Source organism: Anser anser (genome assembly GCF_964211835.1).
Source record: "Anser anser genome assembly, chromosome: 3".
NCBI classification, from domain to species: domain Eukaryota; kingdom Metazoa; phylum Chordata; class Aves; order Anseriformes; family Anatidae; genus Anser; species Anser anser.
The window spans coordinates 80,899,168-80,919,373 of NC_139722.1; the positions used below are offsets into that span (position 1 = coordinate 80,899,168).

The 20,206-nt window shown below is 38.6% G+C and overlaps 1 protein-coding gene across 3 annotated transcripts in view; it reads right to left on the bottom strand.

Moving 5' to 3' along the window:
- Nucleotides 1-657: 657 nt before the first annotated feature.
- The window catches only part of ARID4B (AT-rich interaction domain 4B), an 87,532-nt gene continuing 67,983 nt past the window's right edge, over nucleotides 658-20,206 (bottom strand). For all 3 annotated transcript variants that reach the window (XM_083830072.1, XM_083830071.1, XM_083830073.1), the window contains 7 exons: nucleotides 13,973-14,057; nucleotides 12,928-13,120; nucleotides 10,655-11,863; nucleotides 8,645-8,758; nucleotides 5,847-6,062; nucleotides 3,455-3,601; nucleotides 658-2,432 (listed from right to left, as the gene is read on the bottom strand). In XM_083830072.1, coding sequence (XP_083686198.1) covers nucleotides 2,302-2,432; nucleotides 3,455-3,601; nucleotides 5,847-6,062; nucleotides 8,645-8,758; nucleotides 10,655-11,863; nucleotides 12,928-13,120; nucleotides 13,973-14,057 — 2,095 coding nt within the window. In that variant the 3' untranslated portion in view covers nucleotides 658-2,301. The remainder of the gene's footprint in view (nucleotides 2,433-3,454; nucleotides 3,602-5,846; nucleotides 6,063-8,644; nucleotides 8,759-10,654; nucleotides 11,864-12,927; nucleotides 13,121-13,972; nucleotides 14,058-20,206) is intronic.

The following is a 20,206-nucleotide window of genomic DNA, read 5'->3' on the forward strand; positions in this document are numbered from 1 at the left end:
CCAGAACCAGCAGCGAGGGGGAGGCTGAGTGCACTCAGTTGCCCAAATGCAGTTTCCAGTCACATCACCGGCTGCGCCTCCTGGGACTGCAGGCAGAACTGAACTACTACAACTCTGATTTCTGTATTATTAAAAAATTACTCCCAGCAGTCTCAGATCACTGCTCATTATGAACCAAGTGTCCAAAGCTTATCAGTCATTTATCATCCTCACTGGTAATCCATCATTTTGCAGGTGCAACAGTATTTTGGTCAGCTGAATGAAGGCCAGGTGTGGTATAAGCAGATATAACTAAAGACTTCATTCACGTTTCACTTCTACCGTATCAGAACTTAACCAGTTATTAGAAGTCAGCAAGTATCTCCAGGAGCTCTCTTATTCATTGCCAAGCTACCTGAATTAACACGAACCAAAGCTCATCTTTATTTCAACTGATTCCGCTTTAATGATGTCAATGGGCGAAGCTCTCCTGTTCTGCTGAAAGAGATTAATTTGAGCCCACTGCTAAGAGGAAAACAGGGCCAATGTACCTGGTCTATCTCATTTTCGTATGGTTATTAGCAAATGGTATTTGATATGGTGTAAACTAATTCTGCAGCTTGGTGTCACTTCAAATGAACACATTACAGTTACTTAATTAAACTGTTAGAAACAAAATCAGGGATTCACAAACTATGGCATTTTATTTCAGAGGCCTTTGCTTACATTTGTACAATATATTACATAATTCTCCATTTTCTGCAGAACCTAATATATATTTTATAGCTTTTTTCTATAAGCTTTTCCTTCAATGTTTGTCAACAAATTTTTACAGTCCTGTACAATTCTGAATACTTTGAAACCATTTTCAATAAAATCAGTTAACCTTAAGCACACACTACGAAGACTGAAAATGCTTTTCTTAGAAAAGTCAAATGTAAAGGATTCTGACACTCTAGCATCTACAAACAAAATGCTTTGAATTCTTACATGTTGTATTGCCAGAAAACAAAGAAAAACATGCCAGCCCCTATTTCCCCAGCCAAAAGAAGTACACAGAACTACAATTAAAACAGTAAAACAATCTGTACAATAAAGTACTGTGTATTAACAGTGCCAGGTATTAAATAGCTTGAATGAACACTTCCGCAATATACAAATGTCTTACAAAGGTATATAATTAACAGGAGAGAGCTTGGGATTCATACAACATAAAATCAATACAAGTGAAAACAGTTTGAAGTTGGTTTTGGAATTTGTACAAGGCATTTAAAAAATTAAATGTCTACCACTCAGCTAGCTATTTATTTTAAAAACAACTACCCTTTTGTGGCAGTGTTCATATCAGCAACCACAAATTATAACCTCACACCTTACTCGGTCTTGAAGTCCTCTCCTTGAAGCTCGTAATAAAATAAGCATTACAAATGAAATATTTGTTGCTTTAAGGGAAAAGAAACATTTACAAGAAAACACAAAAATATAACTGTTATAATCCATTATGAATAAATATACACTTTAAACTGGCTAAATACAATCTTTATACATTAAGATTTAATACAGTTTGTTAGCCATTTTCTTCCTTTTTCATAATGTATTTTATCAAAATTAAAAAAAAATACTGTTTTATAGAAAAATGGCAAAGTACAGTAGTTTCATTCCAATTAACGGGCCATTAAAACCCAGAGTAACCTATTTAAGCCTAATTCAAACCTGTAAACATTAGTCAGTTTTGTTTGTTTGTTTTTAAAGGAATCCTTGTATTTGGTTATCAGGACTGATGTCAAACATCCTAACTGCAGGTTTTGAATTGAATACATGTGCTTGACGTATACAATTAAGCCACTATAAGGTGACTTAGCAGTTAAAAAACAATTAGCTTGTACAAATGAAAATAGGTTCAATATTTGTCATAAATAAATGGAAAAATATCAAATGTTCCAGCTTTAACAAAATACCAGGGAATACATGTACAGTAAGCCTTACCACATTTATTTAGATCAACCCAACAACTATATGCTTATTGTACTGTCTCTACAGGCAGTGAACAGCCTCCATTTGCCACAGTGGAAGGCCTTCGAGTCACTGGACTTACAATTCCCAGACAAGTTGGAAACAATTATTGCTTGAGGAAAAGCAGTTTGTTGTACTTTTTCTTCATAAAAGTGCACTTAAGTGCAAAGTTAGCTTGTCAAGAAACAACTTTAAATACAAAATAGTGCTTGTCTGAATTTTGTGCCACTGTGCAGTATAAAAAAAATCAAAAAAAAAGAGTGGCCCTCAGCAGCCATTAAGTGCAAAGTGCTTTGGCAAGTCCTGCTGTCACCTGCACTCAACTGACATTCCATTCTGTGATGAACTGGACATAGATGGCTCTGCTAACGTTAACATAACCGCAGCCGTAATGGAACTAGAGGAAGGTGATGAGGAGGAAGATGACGTAGTAGCAGCACCTGCACGGGAACGACAAGACACAGGTTTCACAAATTTACAAATTAAGCAGTAAAAAGGTTTACCCATTCAGTGACAAGGACTTGTGTATGCTGACTCCAGCATCTCATGTGTAATAATTAAAAATACCTCTGTTTCCTAGCTGTTGTGGGCAATACTCCGAAAGACAAGTTAGGCTAGGTGCAAGAAAGCACAACATTGCCCCTTGCAGCCCTGGTTCACTAATCACCCAGACAGAGGATGCCAGAAGCCATTCCTCCCCACGAGCACACTGAACAGCTCCCTTTTCTCCGCAAATGTGCGCTGGCAGGGCCTTGTCCCAGCACTGAACCTGCCCAGACAGACGGCTCTGGCAACCAAGCAGCAACTGCAGTGCCCATATAAAGGCTGCAGCACCCCTGAGTCTTACTATACGTGGCATTTCAGCCTCTTATAATCAGTGTGCAGTTAAATATGCAGATAAAATGAGATGTGAAGAAAATCTTCTTAATGCTGTCAGAAGCAGGAACACTAGAACATTACTTACAGAAATAAAACAGCTTCAGGGGAACAAGAGAGTTTACTTGATGGTTTCCTTTAGACTCAAATCACTTATGCTAAGGTGAGAGCCTTAACTAGACACAAGAAATATTATAGTAAGCTGTAGTACAAGTTGAAGAAAAGTAATATTATTCAGAACCTCAAGATGCTTTGTCCACAGCTTAGAAAAGTTTATTAAACTCATTTTTTCCCGTGTAAAGTAGCTCTGCTTAAATAAAATAGATTGCCTGCCTTTTAATGTGCCGTGTCCCCCCCCCCCCCCCAGGTTTAGTTAAATATCACTGAATACCTGAATTATATCTTCTAAAGATAATAAAATAATCATATACAGTGTTTAAAATAAAATTACATGGAAAAATAACACAACCAAACCCAGACTCCTAATGGCACACATCTTCCTAAAAAATATCCAATTCTTACCTACACCTTAATAGCATGACATGTGACAGCCCTCTCAAAGAAGTAGTTATGTCCCAGCACTTACTTTCCCGCTCCTTTTTCTTTAAGCGCTTTCTTCTTCGGTCAATGGAAGCCACCTCAGATTTTAAGGACAGGTAATGTTTCCTGATTTCCTGCAATTTTTCTTGAAGAACAGTTATGCGTTCTGCACTAGTCAAATTTTCCAAGTCAGCTGTAAATTAAACAATCTCTGTTAATTACTGTATTGCAGCACTTCCAAAAGCTTCTTGAACATCAGTGAAGTGAGAAGTACTCAAATCTTACTGACATGCTTTGACACAGCAGACAGCACATCCAAACACAGCAACAGCAACTGCTGTTTATTACCACAAACATTTATTTTTTTTAAGTGATACCACCAACAGATGCACTATTTTTTTAATAAAGGGAGTAGGAGGAGAAAATGCATACATTCCTCTCCACAAAGGAGTGGCAAATAAATAGAGACATAGTGGAAACATAGGGGCCAAAATAAGCTTTGAGCCTGTTGCTCTGAGTCCTTGCTAGAGCTCTGTTTGATCTAATACACCAGGAAGGTCAGTCTTGCCTGACTTGCCTTGCTCTTTACAAAACAAACACGTTACAACAGGAGTTAGAAGAGCTGTGGGTTGGTTCTCATCTAAATCCATGGCATATGGGCCATAAGGTACAACGAGATCAGGTCTCTTCTCTCCAGTATCTCATGTGGGGACATGGACACAGGCAGCAGAGGAGCTGCATTCAGGCTGTTCCCAGCTGGGAGCTCTTCCCAGTGTGGCGCACACCTGCGGGGAGCCCAGCCAGGAAGAACCACCTGGGTCCAGTCCCCTTCAGCCACAGGTAAGCCGTGCTGTACACACTCCATTCAAAGACATTTAAGAATCATTTAATACATTGTGGGCCACATGAAGCTAGCACCAAAGGACCAAAAGCCACAACTGTATTAGGCTGTGGGGAGATGAGGGAAGCTCACATTCTGCAAATATCCTGTGCCCTGCAGCAGCAGGAAATGCATTAAATAGCACTCCAAAATCCAACCTGTTTCCTGCCAAGCAGAGTTAACAGGTGCAATGTAACAAAGGTAGACAGGAAGGAGAAAAAGCTCTTTAAGTATGTTACACAAGGAAACTGCCCGATGAATCTCAGCAGGCTGAAAGTGACAATACGGGCAGTATTACACAGTCTGGAAGAACTGGAGAATGTAAGTTGGCTGTGAGGAAGAACTAGGAGAAACATTCTTTCAATGTAAGAGTAACAGAGACTCCAGGCAGGAGAAGAAAATGTGGAGTCAGATTCTCTCAGCACAGAAATAGCTGGTGAAGGGGAGAATTCCCTAGGCATGAAGGAACACTGCTAGCAAAAAAATGTCAGCAGAAGCGCGTGCACAATGTGCTGTACTAGCTTGTTCCTGTTCCTACATTACAGAAGGAGCAGCAGCCTTCATGCAGCCTGCGACTGATCGCAGCAGAGCAGAACAGAGCATAATGCTCTGAGAGCTTCAGAAACCTGACACATGCTAAGGTCATCTGTGAATATTGAATGAGATATTATGGATTATTTTAAGAAGCCATTTAAATCACTCGTGTCACACAGCTTCAATTTGACCTTTAAAAGCAAAGAGAAAGTAACTCACACAATGCTATACATGTTTATGGTTGGTAGTAAGGAGAACAGTTTATTGCTGACTAGACAAACTCCTAGATGCTGAGAAAGAGGGCTAAAAATAAAGTTTTTGTTTTAACAATCCTTTTTTCAATTGCTTGCTGATCATTATATGGAAGAAGAAGGCTTATCTAGTCATCTAGTATTTTGTCATATTTATTTTTTCTTCCCATTGCAAGTAGTGCTGCGATAGCGTACACACGCAGGCAATGAAGAAGTTGCACTAATAGCACTGAAGCTACTGTGACGCTTTTCGGATTGGTAAATGTGTGATCCCCTTCAATGCTGTGCTCAGCACCACCTATATGTGTACCTGCAGCTGACTGCACAAACACACTGCAAGTTCTTATTATTAGAAACAGTAAACGTGTCCTGGTTCATTAGGGCAAAAGGGAAGGAAAAAGTTACAAATCAATCACTCAAATGCCTGAACAACAACTGGAGAATGAGGAGTAAAACAAGGAAGCATCAACACAAGCAGCACATACAGTGAGTAACATTCATGCCTGAGGGAGAGGTCAACACAGGCTGGCAAGAACAGTAAGTCAGCGCAGAAGCTGTATCTAAAAACAGTATTGGAAAAGTGGGATATAGGCAATTTCTTGAATTGCAATTGCAAGTCAAACAAAAAATTAAAATCAGGATTTATGCCAAAATTGAGCAAACTAAGGATAGAATATTTTTCAGGAAAAAGGCAAAAAACCCGCAAAACTTAACAAGTCCTCTTACTCTATTCTCCAAGACCACACTGAGCATGTTTTTTAGAAAATACTTACACATTTGGAAACTCCATTTGTAAACTTTAGGCAAACGATTATTCTGTTCTTTGAGATCAGACTCCTTCTCTCCATTTTTCCCACATTTTCCTGGAGATTGTGTTCTTGCAGGTGATTTGGTTTGGTGAGATTTCATGCCAGTAGAAACTGATTTTGCTGGCTGAGACTTGGACAGACTTTCACCAGCAGATAGTTCTTCACTATCACTGCTGTTTGCTGAAGAAACAAGATGACAGGTTACAAAATAAATACCTTCCTGCCCAAACCAAAGCTTATCAGAAGCTACCTCTGCGCTAATTTCCATTAAAAGCAGTTTATCTGACTGAAATCCTTTTACCTTAAAATGACATAATCTACCTGATATAGAAGCTTATCACACAACCCTTTGCATCACAAGCATCAGAGGACGAGCCAACAAAACAGGCAGTCATAAGGTGGAGCCTTTCTAATTCTGGCATACTGTGAAAGGGAAACCTTGCACAGGTAACACTGTCCAGTCAGTTGCTCTGCAGGTAGATTCAGAACTATTACGTAGACTTACAGGAACCAAGTCCTGCAGAGCTAGATACAAGTATCAGACTGTAGCTCCACAACCACCCTGAATACTGACAAGCGTGTTGCTGACAGTGCGTGTGCATGAACCTGGAGGAACATGGACAGACTTCTCAGATGAAGATTCTTGCATAAGATCCCAACTACTCTGGGTCTGTGTAGCAAAGATATATTCTACTCTGAATGGTTCAAGACAGCATCACACTTTTTCTTTAGGGGTACATCCATGAATATGCTACCTCCATTAGAAAATAAGGCAAAGAGGCAGTGCAGCATGTCAGTGTAGGTGCAAAAATTATCCACATATTTACTGGGGCTACACTTCCTTCTTTTTGTAAAAACAGTTAGGAAGACTGATGATGATGTCCTATTTCCTGATTTTTTTTTTTTTAAATATTGTTTTCTTGATATATGCAAAGCTCTATCCAGTTTTAGAGGTGAGCAATCCTGGGGCAGGGATGTAACACAAAAGAGAATAAACAATTGTCCTCTTCCTTAGCCTTATGTCACCTTTATTTTTAGGTTTTCAGAGCTAAAATGACTAGTAAGTCTGAATTTATGTAACATTATCTATAAAAAAGTCCTCAGATACAACGTTCTAGTTCTTTAATTGCAGAGAAACATCTTCAACTGACTGAAAACAGAAGAACCTGACCTCACAATAAAATCACCAACTATAAAGCAACAGGCTCAACTGAACACTTTTCCAATCAAACTGCCCAAAGAATAACAACAAAATAATCTAAAATATGAAATTCATGAGGAATGATTAAAAGGATGATGGGTTGTTTAGCTTTATAAAAGTAAACCTGGAGTGGAAGCAGGGGCAAGAAATAATTCAACATACATCTAGTGAAGCACTGGAATAAAATGCCTAGGGAAGCTGCAGAATCTCTATCGTTAGGATTGTTTTTAAAAATATGTTCAAAGTAATATTTAATCAAGAGAACCTTATGCCTCGCTTGGTATCGACTGAAAACCTCTCTTGGTTCTGTTCTTTATGATCTAGTTACCTACAAGAGCAGCTTTATCTAGTATACCTGCATTTTGCAAAAAGCGTTTTTTGCTTATGACTGACTCCACATTATATCTTTTTATTGCCTTTCTCACAGCAGTGCCTCACGTCTAACAAAAAGAAATGCATACATCTGCCAAGCACTGTACACAGTACAAGAAACAATCCTAGGCTTGAAGTGCTTGCATCCTGACAAAGACACAGGTCAAGAAACAGGGATAAATTCGCCGGATCAAAGGGAACAAGGACAAAGATACACGTGGTGCATTAGTTCCTGCAAATTCTGTTTTGTTACTTTAACAGATGGGGTTAAGGAAGGAAGAAAGATTACAGTAGAAAATTAGTGAAATGGAATGAAAAAGGCTAAGAGAATGTGAAGAGAAGGTCAATGAACATGAAAGGTGGGTAGAGCGAATACAAGAATCATACCAGAAAGTACAGACTTAGTAAAAGGTGTTAAAAGAAAGTAAAAAACAGAAAAAAGATATCTTTAAAAAAACAAAACAAGAAAACCCATCACAGTTGTCCTGCTTGCTTTATTCTCTAGCTGACTGTCCACTGCTTTTTATTTTTTATTATTGACTAACAGTGGGATGAGACAGTAATTGATTTTGCTGTCTCCTGAACACGTATGCATTGGTCTGTCATACAGCTCTGCATTTATTAAGCCTCTCTTCACGAGCACTGTAGTTTCTACTCCAATTAGCTTCTACAACCAAAAAGAAGTTTTATGATTTACTGAAGATGTAACAGATGACAGAAAAGAGAGCCTATATTCCTCTGGAATTATTGATATATTTGTTACTGGAGGAGAGATTAACTTGTAAAACACATCCTGCAGAAAATACAACATACAGTTTCATCCAGGTCCCAGTCTCCCATCTAGAACACAAGATCATCATGCCACAGAAGTTACGTGATTTTTTTTTTCCCCTGTGGTAACGAGGACACCAGCCCTAGCAGGTGTGAAATGCTAACTCAGTCTTCCTGAATTACAAGATTTTAATCTCTAAGAAATAGGTCCAGAAAAGACACAATACATTTAAAAACAATTTAGCATTCAGCAAAAACAGTTTATTCATTTACTCAGTGTTAAGAATTCCCTGATGAGAGCATTCTGTACTTAAAATACATTATATGCAACAAAATACATATTGGTCTTATTTCCCGACTTCTCCTGTGATTCTTAAAAGAAATGACATTTCACTTCACAGTGAACTGCTGTACTTACTAGTTTTACTCTTCTTTTTGTTGTTCACAGAAGATGTTTTGTGGCTTCTTTTCTGCTTTTTTGAGGAGCTGCCTCCTCCCTGAGCATCTTTAAGTCTCTTTTGGCCTGCACAGACTATGATTGAAAGAGGGAAAAAAAACAGTAAATACTCAAAGTCTCAGAAAAACACTTCAAAGCTTAAGTTTATAGACAAGGCAACAGTTCCTGTCTACACTTAAAACAGCTCGCCTTTCTACTTATACTGAAGAGAGAAGGTAAAGGAAGATGGAAAGCAGACAAAATATCTTGGTTAGAGTACACATGAAAGATGATTCCAAATGACTTTTTTCTTGTGTGCTATCAGAATTTCCCTTGAACCACATGGAATATAATTTAGCATATTAAGTTTCTCAAATAAATGTGTGCATTTAAGAACTATTGGAACTGAAACATGTTGGTAAAAGTCTGTCACACTTGAACACGCTTGGAAGCTGTGAGAAAATGAAACTATCATTTATCATCAGTAATTACATTAATTATGTTAAAAATCTTAGAAAATGTTAAAAAACATAAGGCAACAAAAATTAGGCTAAAAAAAAGAAGGCAAACAAAAAAAGGAAAGTCTACTGGTATTTGTAACTACAATGGGGAAAAAGTAGGAAAGGAAAATAAGAATTTTAGTACACCTGTTAAAAGAGCAAGTTTTAAGACTTGTTCAGATGTTGTTCCACAACCTCCTGATTTGCAGTTAAAAGTGCCTCCTGTAACAAACCTTTTAAATTAAGAAACTGTAAGCTCACCCAATTTTCTAAAACAGCCAGCATGCTGACAAAATCAGAGAGGAAGTCTAATGCATGTAGAAGTAATAATGTGCAATTGTGTGAGAAAGTAATATTGTACAATAGTGTTAAAAAAGAACTTATAACAAGAAAAAGCTTCTTGATTTCATGTGCCAATCATTTCCTTTTATACAAAAAAAAGTTGTAAGCCTACATATCTATAGATTGCCTGGCAAAGTATTACCAGCTTATTTACTGAGGGCTACAAATTCACCTCTTCCAAACTCTCTCCTCTGTTTAAGAGAACACACTGCATTCTTTCAAAAGAACAGTTCAGCAAAAACAGTATCATAAAAGTAGCACACCTTAAGGGCATTTTGAGAAAATTCAGTTAATTATTTTTATCTCAATGAGAACCAAAACCTGTGGAGATCAAGAAATTACTTCTGCCATCTCAGGACTATATTCAGACATTTTTTTTTCCTTTGGATTAATAACTTTTAGGCAGGTTAACAGTTTTAAAAGCAACTGTACTTTTGATGGAACTATGAAACTGTCACTGAATCCCACACAAAAAAAACCTGTTGGATCCAGTCTTGCAAATAGTTAAAAACCAGACAATACATTGACATGACACACAAGCAATAATTGAGTTTAATATCCTTTATATTCTAGTAGCCTCAGGATGGGAATTTCAATCTGCAAAATCATATCTGAAAGTGAAATATTGCTAATAAGGTCAATATTTGTGATCGTGGGTTCTTTTTGTTTGTTTGTTTTTTTTAAGATTAATTTCGTAACATGCAAGTTTGAAATGGCTGCCTAAGCATGCAATGATTGGCACTATTCTTCCCCTGAAAAATCAGCTTTAAGAAAGTCAAAATTTTATTTAAGAAACCAGAATCTTCTACTTGCAAGCAAGGTATTTTTAAAATGCATCCAGCTTGCTACAATAAATTTTTCCTACATGATGTATTACAGTTCACTCTGGGCTTTTATTGCCACCTCTGGTATAAACTTTATTCCTCATTAAAACCACTATAATTCTTACTATCAGGCCAAGAAAGTTCCTAACAGATTCTTTTATTCACTAGGTGATTAAGCCATTTCCACAGATTTGAAGTAGGCAGCTGGCTACTACTTCCTCCAACAACTTTCCAGCAGTGTAACCATAGCAGAATGAAGATACACCAGCAACACAAAAACGAGAGATGGTTAGGTTGAAGACACCTTTGTTTCCCCTTTTGTTTACCTTTCTCAGTATGCTCTGGCTCTGGTTGATTACTACTACTGGAGCTGACGCTGGCATCAAAACCTGTTGGAGAAATATTTCCCTCGGACTGGAGGTCTTGCAGCTCCCCTGCAACACTGTCCACCTCTATTGTGCTATCGGTTTCGCTTTTAATGCTTCGTATCTCTTCTTGATTTGGTGGCAATGTCTCTGACACAGTGACACTGGACTGATGCCTACTCTCTGTTACAGTTACAGATGAAGGTGATTCCGGAGTCGTGGGAGGAGTATTAAGCACTGAATTGCTGCCACTGCTTGGAAATTCAACTTTCTTTTCACCCATTTCAGGTGGTTTTTCCTCAACAGGTTTAACGTCTGCACTAGCTGGCAAAGGTTTTTCAAGTTCCGAGCTAGGCAAAGAAATGTCTTCTTCTGCAAGAGTCTGAAGCTGCTCCTCTGCTGCAGCATCCTCAGGAGCAGCGTGCGGAGGGGAGGCAGCAGCTTCAGTGTCAGAGTCCGAGAACAGTTCCTTCAACGTTTTCTTCGGCCACTGTCCCTGAATACTTGACCAGACATCTTTTCGATCCTTTGCTCTGGTATTCTGAAGTCTTTCATCAGAGTTATTTAGAAGCTTTATCCTTTTCTCTGCCACTTCAGAAAATCCTGAGTAGAAAGTACCTGTCCGTAAAGACTTCCTTTTCTCCTCTAATCCATTGTACTTTTTAGTGGGAGTGATTTTCACCTTAGACTTGTCTTCCTCATCTTCATCTGAGGAGCTGTTACTGCTGTTTTCTAAGCTAAGGGAATCTTTGTTTTTGGACTTCTCATCCTTCCTATTAGGCGACACAGTCTTTAAAGATTCCTCTGTGACACAGTATCTTCGTTTACCACGTTTTACCTGTGGTTTTGCTGTTTTATCCACTACCTCCTTTTTTACCTCCTTTCTCTTCTTTGTGGCTTCATCTTCTCCATCAGAGTCGGTATCTTCAGATAATTCTTCCATCTCTTTTCGCAGTCTTTCAGGAGACTTGGAACCTGACTTGGGCACTACTGCATCTGTCAGAGTTTTAGCTTCTTCTGGAAGGGCTGAACTGCTCTGTTCTTCTTTTAGACACAATTCATTTTTATCTTGGCTCACAGCTTCGTGTTGAGATTCCTCTTTGCCATCAGCGTGTACATTCTGGGCACTTTGGTCATCTTCCTGCTCACTGTCATCAGAACTTTCAGAAGCTGGTTAAAAATAAAATTTAAAAAAAGTTTGTCTTGATTCCTGTTACAAATACTACTAGAAAAAAATAAAGAAAACAGTACAGATATGAACTCATCCTAAAGGCAATTCTAGTAGTACACGGTTTAAAGTGTACACTAGAAAGACTTCAGAGATTATTCTTGTTCTATTAGAATGTACAATGGCTAAATTAGGAACCAGGAAAATTCTGCATATAGAACATCTCCAGGAATTTCTTCCAAGGAGGTTCCCTAATTTCTGAAGGGGTAGAGAAAGCAGAGGGCAACAGCTTTCACTTAAATAATGTTGGTTATAAATCCAAACAATACGAACTTCTTCATAATAAACCTAAACAGAAATTGAAAGTGCCAAATTATATTTATTTTTTGTAATGAGTTACAAATACTGCCATTGCATGCCTTTTTTCCAAAGTCCAAAACAGGTTAAGAGAGTACTTTTTCCCTGAAGAATCCACAGTCTAAAAGGACAGAATAACAGAGACAGTGGAGAGTATATCTAACAAACCCATCTGGTAACCAGCCTGGAAAAATGAACTGAATGCAATAGCAAAAGGCACTTGCAGAACTATGTAGACTCTGAGAGGGAAGACAAAAGAGAGAAAATTCAAGGTCAGGAATAAAGAAACTGAGAAAAGAAAAAAAGGTATAATGGAAAAGGAAACCAGCAGACATGCTGAAAGGACACCTAGCTTTATTAATTCCACTTTTCAAGGTGAAAAAAATTCATGGAGTTTTAAAAGTTACATAAATCAGAACTTAGGAATTTAGAAATAACACAGGAAGCCAAAATGCTTTGCTGTATATCAAAGAAAAACATGGAGAAACAGAATGAAATTCTTAAGACTGTTAATATACACCGGATCCACAATACCCGTTTTCAGAAAAGGTGAATGCTGCTTTTGTTCATGGGTTATTTCTGAAAATGATGTTATAATGAAAGCAACAGCCAGACTCAGAGGCGTACAGTTGCATCATTTGCTCTACACCATCGTTTACTGCCCTTTAAAGGCAATTTTATGAAGTTTGAAAAAGTTTACATGCAATACCTTGAAGCCCATTAATGATAGAAGTAATTTCCATTGATTTAACAGGAGCTTGCTCAGTATTTTTGGCTTCAGCGCTGTCAAGCTTGGACCCAGTCTCAGGTGATGTGCTGGTATGAAAGGGTGGTTTTGACAAACGTCGCAATTTACAATTTTTAGGAGAATACTTCTCTTCCTTCTCTTTGTCGGTTTTATTCTGTGTGAACGAAAAGATGAAAAACTCTTTAATTTGAGCATACATCTTAACACAGAATATAGTCAAGCCATGCTTACAGCTATCTTGAACACTCAACCTGAAAAGACAAGCTTTCCTCTTTGTCGAAAAGCCTAGACATACCTTTCTACGACCCATGCTGAGATATTTATACCAAGGACAGGAACTTTGTCAATGCTAACACAAAGGTGAAAGCAAACACAGCCAGCGATCTCAGAGCAGCGGCACCGCAGGATGCCAGGCTGGACAGTGACAAGTGTGGGAGGGCAGGGTTATGACACGCCACTCTATCACAGGGCACAAGGAGCTCTAGAACAAGACTCAGGTTCCAGAAGTGCCATGGTGCTGGAGGGGAAGAGGAGGAGCGCTGACAGAGGAGCAGCAGAAGGAAAAGCTTCCTTGTATCCCACTGTCCAAAGAATATATCATAACCTAAGCCTACAATATATCATAACCTAAGCTTTAAAGGAGTGGCTTTTGAAAGAAACGCTGTTAAGTAAAATTGTAGTCACATACAAATGGACTCATCATAGGTTTGCTCTACGGAATCAGGATAAGGAGCTCCTAAATTCTGCCTCCCAGAGTTGGCTCCAGCACTGATGGATCCTCTTTTGTTTTAAGTACATACTTCAATCCCACAAGAAACACAGGAAAGAGAAGCTTCCCTTCCCATCCTCCACATGAAAGAACAAACCGCAATGAAAGAAGTTTTAGTTTTTACCATCAAGCATTTACCATTATGCCTAACAAAAGGTTAGAAATGCGTGTGAGTATTTAAGAATACTTTAAACCAAAGTTGGGGGAGAACTAGGAAGAAGAAGGGAGAGAAGCTACCTTTATTTTCTTTCGATGCTTAATTTTTGGTACATTTTTGTCAGCTGGTCTCACTATCTTGTCTGCCTTTATCCACTCATCATACCTAAAAACAGAAAAAAAATACACATTTATGGTTTTAAGCAAACAACCACAACACTATAAAAGAAATGAATGGAGATAAAATGCTAGCAATATAAAAATGGAATTTAATTAAGGCATCATTAGTATACTTTTCAGTATGTAGAGCTTAAGCTAAGGTTCAATTCTTTACATGCTTGGACATATAGAACAAAGTTTTCTCATGCTGATGGGCAGGAGTCAAAGCTAGCACTTACACAGTCTGCATCAATCAACAGGAAACCCAGGTATATAGGTAAAACAAACTACCAGAATGTTAATTCTGTATGGATCTCTAAGAGAAATACTTGGTATATATGCTGTAAAACCCTAACAATAAAATAAATTCTTACTACTATATAAAATATGACCAGTAACAAAAACAACCCTTTCCAGCCTGACTATCTGAGAAGTGATCTTTTGAGTAGCTGACACTTGGGAATCACTAACTCTTAACACTAACGCTTTTCAACTCCTTTTCAGGTGTTTCCTTCTATATCAGAATTATTCTAGACAATATACAACTGCTCTCTTATCTTCTAAAGCTGGCCATGTTAAATACAAACATCAGACCAGAGAAATACGTTCTCAGTAAGAATATACTTTACACATGGAACTGTACTTCCCAGTTTCATTGCATATTTCTGAGAAACTGCAAGAATCAATGCAAAAAAAAAGTAAACATCGTTTGCTGTCCTACTTCAACTGTGAAATCCATGACTATCTGAATAAGAAATAGCTCAGTTAAAAACTAGTATGTATTTCACTTTCGCCTCAGCGTATAGCCATACAGATTTTGAGCCCTTGAGGTAAACAAGAGAATGGAGGGGAAGAAACCAACTAACCAAAAACACACGCAGAGAACTAGCACAAAATGGAGCTGAACATAATGCACTCATGGCCATGCTGGTTTCCCAGCTGGACTTACTTGACCACCAATTTGATATACAAAGGCTGCTGATAGAGGCCCAATTCAGCTTCTGTGCAACTACTGCCAATTATATGTACGATACAGATGAATAAATTAAAAAGGATTATTACCAAAAAAGTGTACCAAGTTTCCAACTCACTTTCCTGCATATTCTAAGTTAAGACCTAAGCAAGGGATTCCAGAAACTAAATACTGTATTTTATAGCTTAAATTTCACATTATAATGCAGTGAAAAAGGAACACCTCAGAAAACAACACAGAAAGGAGAAATTATAATTATCTTCAGAGTCAGCAGTAGTCTCTGACAAACCGTTTTCCAAAACATTTTTCCTTTTTCCCTGAGCAACAACAACAAAAACACAAATCACATAATTAACAGCAGCCCCTGCAGACTACAGCATACTGAAATTACCTATGCTCCTGCAGATACAGGTGTAGTTGTAAGGTTATACCAGGTGACATGTACGTGGATATGCTCAGGTTTCTCACCAAAACCTAAAGGAAACTCTTCAGATCTAGGCCTGATAAGAGTAGATTCATAATCATGGTGGTTTCAAGTCAGAGTTGCCATCTCAGATTTTGAATAGTGGCTCACATCCCTCCTTACCGCAGGACTACCTTGAAAAAACACACAGCCTTGGATATCCTGCCTCATACCCACAAAGAAGAGCCAGCAGGTGCTTGTTTGTTGCATACAGGGTAAGGAAGGGGACATACGGAGGGAACACCCCCCCCAGGGGAGCACCCTCACCGGGCTGCAGATGATGCCCGTGTCTGCCAAAGTGGTCGAGACCTTCAAGATTGCCACTGCCCTTTTCCTGCCCCCTTTGGTGTGGCTGGAGCAAAGTACAGCACATGGCTGGCCTGCTTTGTGCTGATACCCACTCTACCCCCAGAACATGGTTAGCAAGCTGCATTTTCTCCCATCCCACAGCCTTCCTAAAGACTGGGGTGCCCTCAGATTCCCACGACATAAATAGATAGGGAAGGGAGGATGCAGCACATAAGGATGTTAGACTTCGGGGCATCAAGCCTGGTGACCGTTAATAAAAGCAGAAAGAACATCTGAATGTACCATGTTATTTTAATGAAAGGCAGTGGATTTGGTATGGAAAAAACTATTTCTGTGAGATTGTGAGAAACTGTACTTGAAACAATCTTTCCTCAAGTCAAAGACGTGCTTTCATAAAGGCACAATGCTGAACAGACTGCAAAACGGGTTTCACGATCCACATAAATATTAAGATTTCATTAGGCCTAAATGCATACAGGAAAAGAGCACTAGGGGTGGACAAATGCACAGGGGAAAGCAATTATTCTCGCTGTGCCCTTTCTACCTCAGTTACGTTGCCACAATAAACCATTTGTTTTCTTATTGAAAATGCATACCGCGAGTGAATACAACCTTCCACGTAGGCAAAGCGTGGGTACTGCACGTACAGTGCTTCAGATTAGCTGCACTGCCTGCTCGGGCAACAGCTGATAGACCAGGGGCGTGCTGAAGTGATGGAGGAAGGCAAATGCAGAGAAATACAAGAGTACCTGTAGACACCACAGATCTTAAACGTTACATATTAGAAGCAGTAGTCACAACCCATCTCAAGGAGCACAAATGGAAAAATCTGTGTTTGTGACTGTCCTGGCCAGAATCTATCCTGCTCTGCTCCTTGCTGCACCTGGAACAGCGGTCAGAGCCTGCACGGAGCTCCAGCATCTCAGAAACCATGACCCTGCTCTGGGGAAGTCAGACACCCAAATTCATTCCTCTGCATGGCACAGGCTCCATTCGCTGCTCACATGTCGGTTGCATAGTTTGCCTAAGCAGTGACAACTGTCAGCAAGCTCAAACAGATCTTGCAAGCAGAATGCATCCAAAGCCACAGCCAACAGCCTGATCAAATTACAGTTTCCTCAGCTTCATGATGGAGAAGCAACCTTAAAACTCTGCAGGGCATCAGGTACCAAGCTGCACCCGAACAATACACAAGTCAGGCTAGAGTCTTTCTGTATAGAACTGCACCTTATTAAAAGAGAAAAAATTAAATCTCTCATTTCATCACTAATTTTGCCTTAGACAGTCTGCTCACAAACCAAAAGAAAAAGAGAAAAAATCATTCAAGTTTTTCATCTCTCATTACATGAAGTAAGTGCTTCCCAAAGATCTGTTTTGTTTCTTCTACATTTGCTTACCTCAACTCCCAAAAACAAACAGCTGGGTGTCACAGGGAAAGGAGGTAAGATGAGGAAGTGTTCCTAAATGAGTTTGCACAGAGTTGCTAGAAAAATAAATAAATAAGCCCTAACATACTCTCAGAGATAGCATGGTCAATCCTCCACAGCAGTACTAGAGAGGAAACAAGGAAAAAAGCATACTTTCCCAGCCTCTAGGTTTATACTAGCAAAGGTGCTACTTTGTCAGGAAGACAAGTGACCTCAAGGAACTAGTAAGCCTTAGCAAGTTCACTGAGAAGCTCCACTCTGCTGTCTGTGCCTGCTAACACAGAGGAATTAAATGTTTTCTTTTACTGCAACCAAAGAAATGAGGAGATTAGTCTGGTATCAAAAATTTGGAATATGAGATGAGAGCTCCAGTTTTTATTTACTTAGTTTTTAATGTCTCCTCCCATGCATGGCTACACAACTTCTTTACTTCCAGTGGCTGACTGTTCAGTACAAATTTTGTACCTTGGGAATGCTTCAACAAATCAAGACAAAAGTAACATTTCATGTTCATATTTCTGAAGGAAATTAACAAAAAAGCTGAAAATAATAAAACTTAGTTTTAAACCTTTGGTATATTTAAGAAAAATGTATCTTACGTTGTGCCATTGACAGAGTTAAAGCAACAAACTCATTTTGAACATGCACCCTCTGTTTCCCATTACTGGAACATGCTGCAGAAGAAATTCATCTCAAAAGCTTATACAATGAATTTTTCCCTGCACTGGCAGCCAAAAACTAAAATTACAACAGAAGGAACTGGCACTGGAGGCTCCAGAGAAGTTTTAGTTTCATATAACCCATGCGTAATTCAGAACATAACTATCCTTTCTTAGAAGGCAACAAAATACAGTTTATCACATGCTAACCAGAAGGCTCTCGTGAGAGAATGTAAGAAGTTCTCTAACAGGGTAGAAATCTTTACCATTCCCTTTCACTACAAGTCAGGCCTCACTGCATGCTGCCTTTCTTCACCTTTATTAGAAACACGTTATCACCTGAATCCCATGAGCTGACAAGATCCTTTAGCATGAAGTGGTATAGCTATACACTGCTGTCAAATTCTATTCCAATTCCACATGTTCTAGGTACTATATTGAAAAAAGTTTCACAGTGATTAGTATCACTTGTTCTAGAAAGTTTAATAAAATAATGAAAGCTACTAAAAGCTACCAAATTTACCAAATTCCATTCCAAGTACCCCAAAGTACGTGCACAGGCATGCATGCACACAACTATTCTGAATTCCAGACTGATACTGAAGTTACCTTGTGATAAGAAACATCAGTAGTTAGTTAAGATTCTCACAGGTTTGGAAGAACAGATCATTAAACGGCATACTGATCAAAGGGGGAAACAGGAAAGCTGACCTTAAAGGATAGGAGGCTGACAGAATTAAGAACCCTGAATGCAAAATTCAGTACATGCCATGACCTAATGCTACAGCACTTGCTGCTGCTGGATGCTACAAATGGGGGCTTGCTATAGCAAATAAGGAGAGGAAGGAATTACAACCTACTCCAGAAAAGCAGTTACTTTCCCAGGTTATGACCGAAAGCCAAATCTTCAAGTTATCACATCACACAAGATGTGTCTTCACGTAACTAAAATATCAAAGTGTTTAGATGCTGCCTTAAGCTCAGACTTACTGTCAGATCAAACAATTTAAATCTGTTTATTTTAATTAAATTAGCCATATTGAACAGAGTCCATACGCGGTCCCACAGATAAATGTCAACCACTGGTATCTTTTTCAGTGAAGAGAATCCTGTCCCCCAGCCCCTTTCAGAGGGCTCTTTTGGAACCCCAGGTAAGAACATAAATGCAAGTCCTGCTACCAGAAAAAACAAACAACCCTTTTTACCTCTCAAATGAGTACAAAGTTTGCCAAAAATGCCTTTTTTTTTTAATTAAATATATCCTAGTTAGAGAAAGAATACCTCAAACATTAATCTGTGTATATATTTAGAATGCAAGGTTAAAAAAACAATCTTGATTTGTCCTTTAATAACCAGAACGTTGGGTTCTCCAAGATGAAGACTCATTCTCAACTTCTCATTTCTTCAGATATAAAGTGGCACTGATCAAATGAAACTCTGATCATCTCATCCCATAGCATGTATTTAATATTTTCTCAAAAAAGGAAAATAACTTCTATGTTTATATATGAATTGCAAAAGAAGAGTTTTGGGAATATAAAAAAATTCTTTGAACGCTATACAGTGATACTCAGTGAACAGAGCATAAATTTCATCAACTTATGCTCCTAAGGCAAGTCCTTTCCAGCAATGACTGAAGAGCTAGTCACTCCAAATCCTACCTTGAGCAGGCTGCATCTCCCCTAGTACCTCAATATTTTAAGGCTCAGGCTTTATAGCCCACTGTGCTTACAAATGCTGCCTGAAGTCAGTGTATGTGAAAGATACATTGATCTACAGGAATATATGTAGATCAAAATTCTGCAAAAACATTGTTATCAAAATGCAAAATATTGAGATGTCACTCCTCAGCTGTGGCTTAGGTGGCTCTGGAAATCACCAGGCATAGATGCAGACAGGTATATTCAAGTGAGGGAGAGAAGTATTATGCTTCTGTAACCACGACCTTTACTAGCAGATCTTGCTAGCAGTGACTAAGTGAGATTTGTCCTGCCCTTCTGGGCAGAGGTAGGGTGGTAATCAAAGTCCAGATGACAGTAGGTCATAAGAGCCTCATATTGAAGATAGAAGAGGGGAAGGAAAAAACAAAACAGCAACAACAACAAATCAACCAAAAAAATGCTATAAGGGATCTGCCTCAGACCTTTTTTTTTTTTTTTTTTAAAAAAAAGAAGCTCTATAAACACAGTAATAAAGTTTTAAAGATGACAGCTGAGGACAATGAGCAGATACATTGAAACTGAGGAAAAAAAGCAGAAGACTGAATAATTGGCTTAAAAGCCACTAAGAAGCTTTGGTATTCTCCTACTGTTGTCCAAGTTTCTT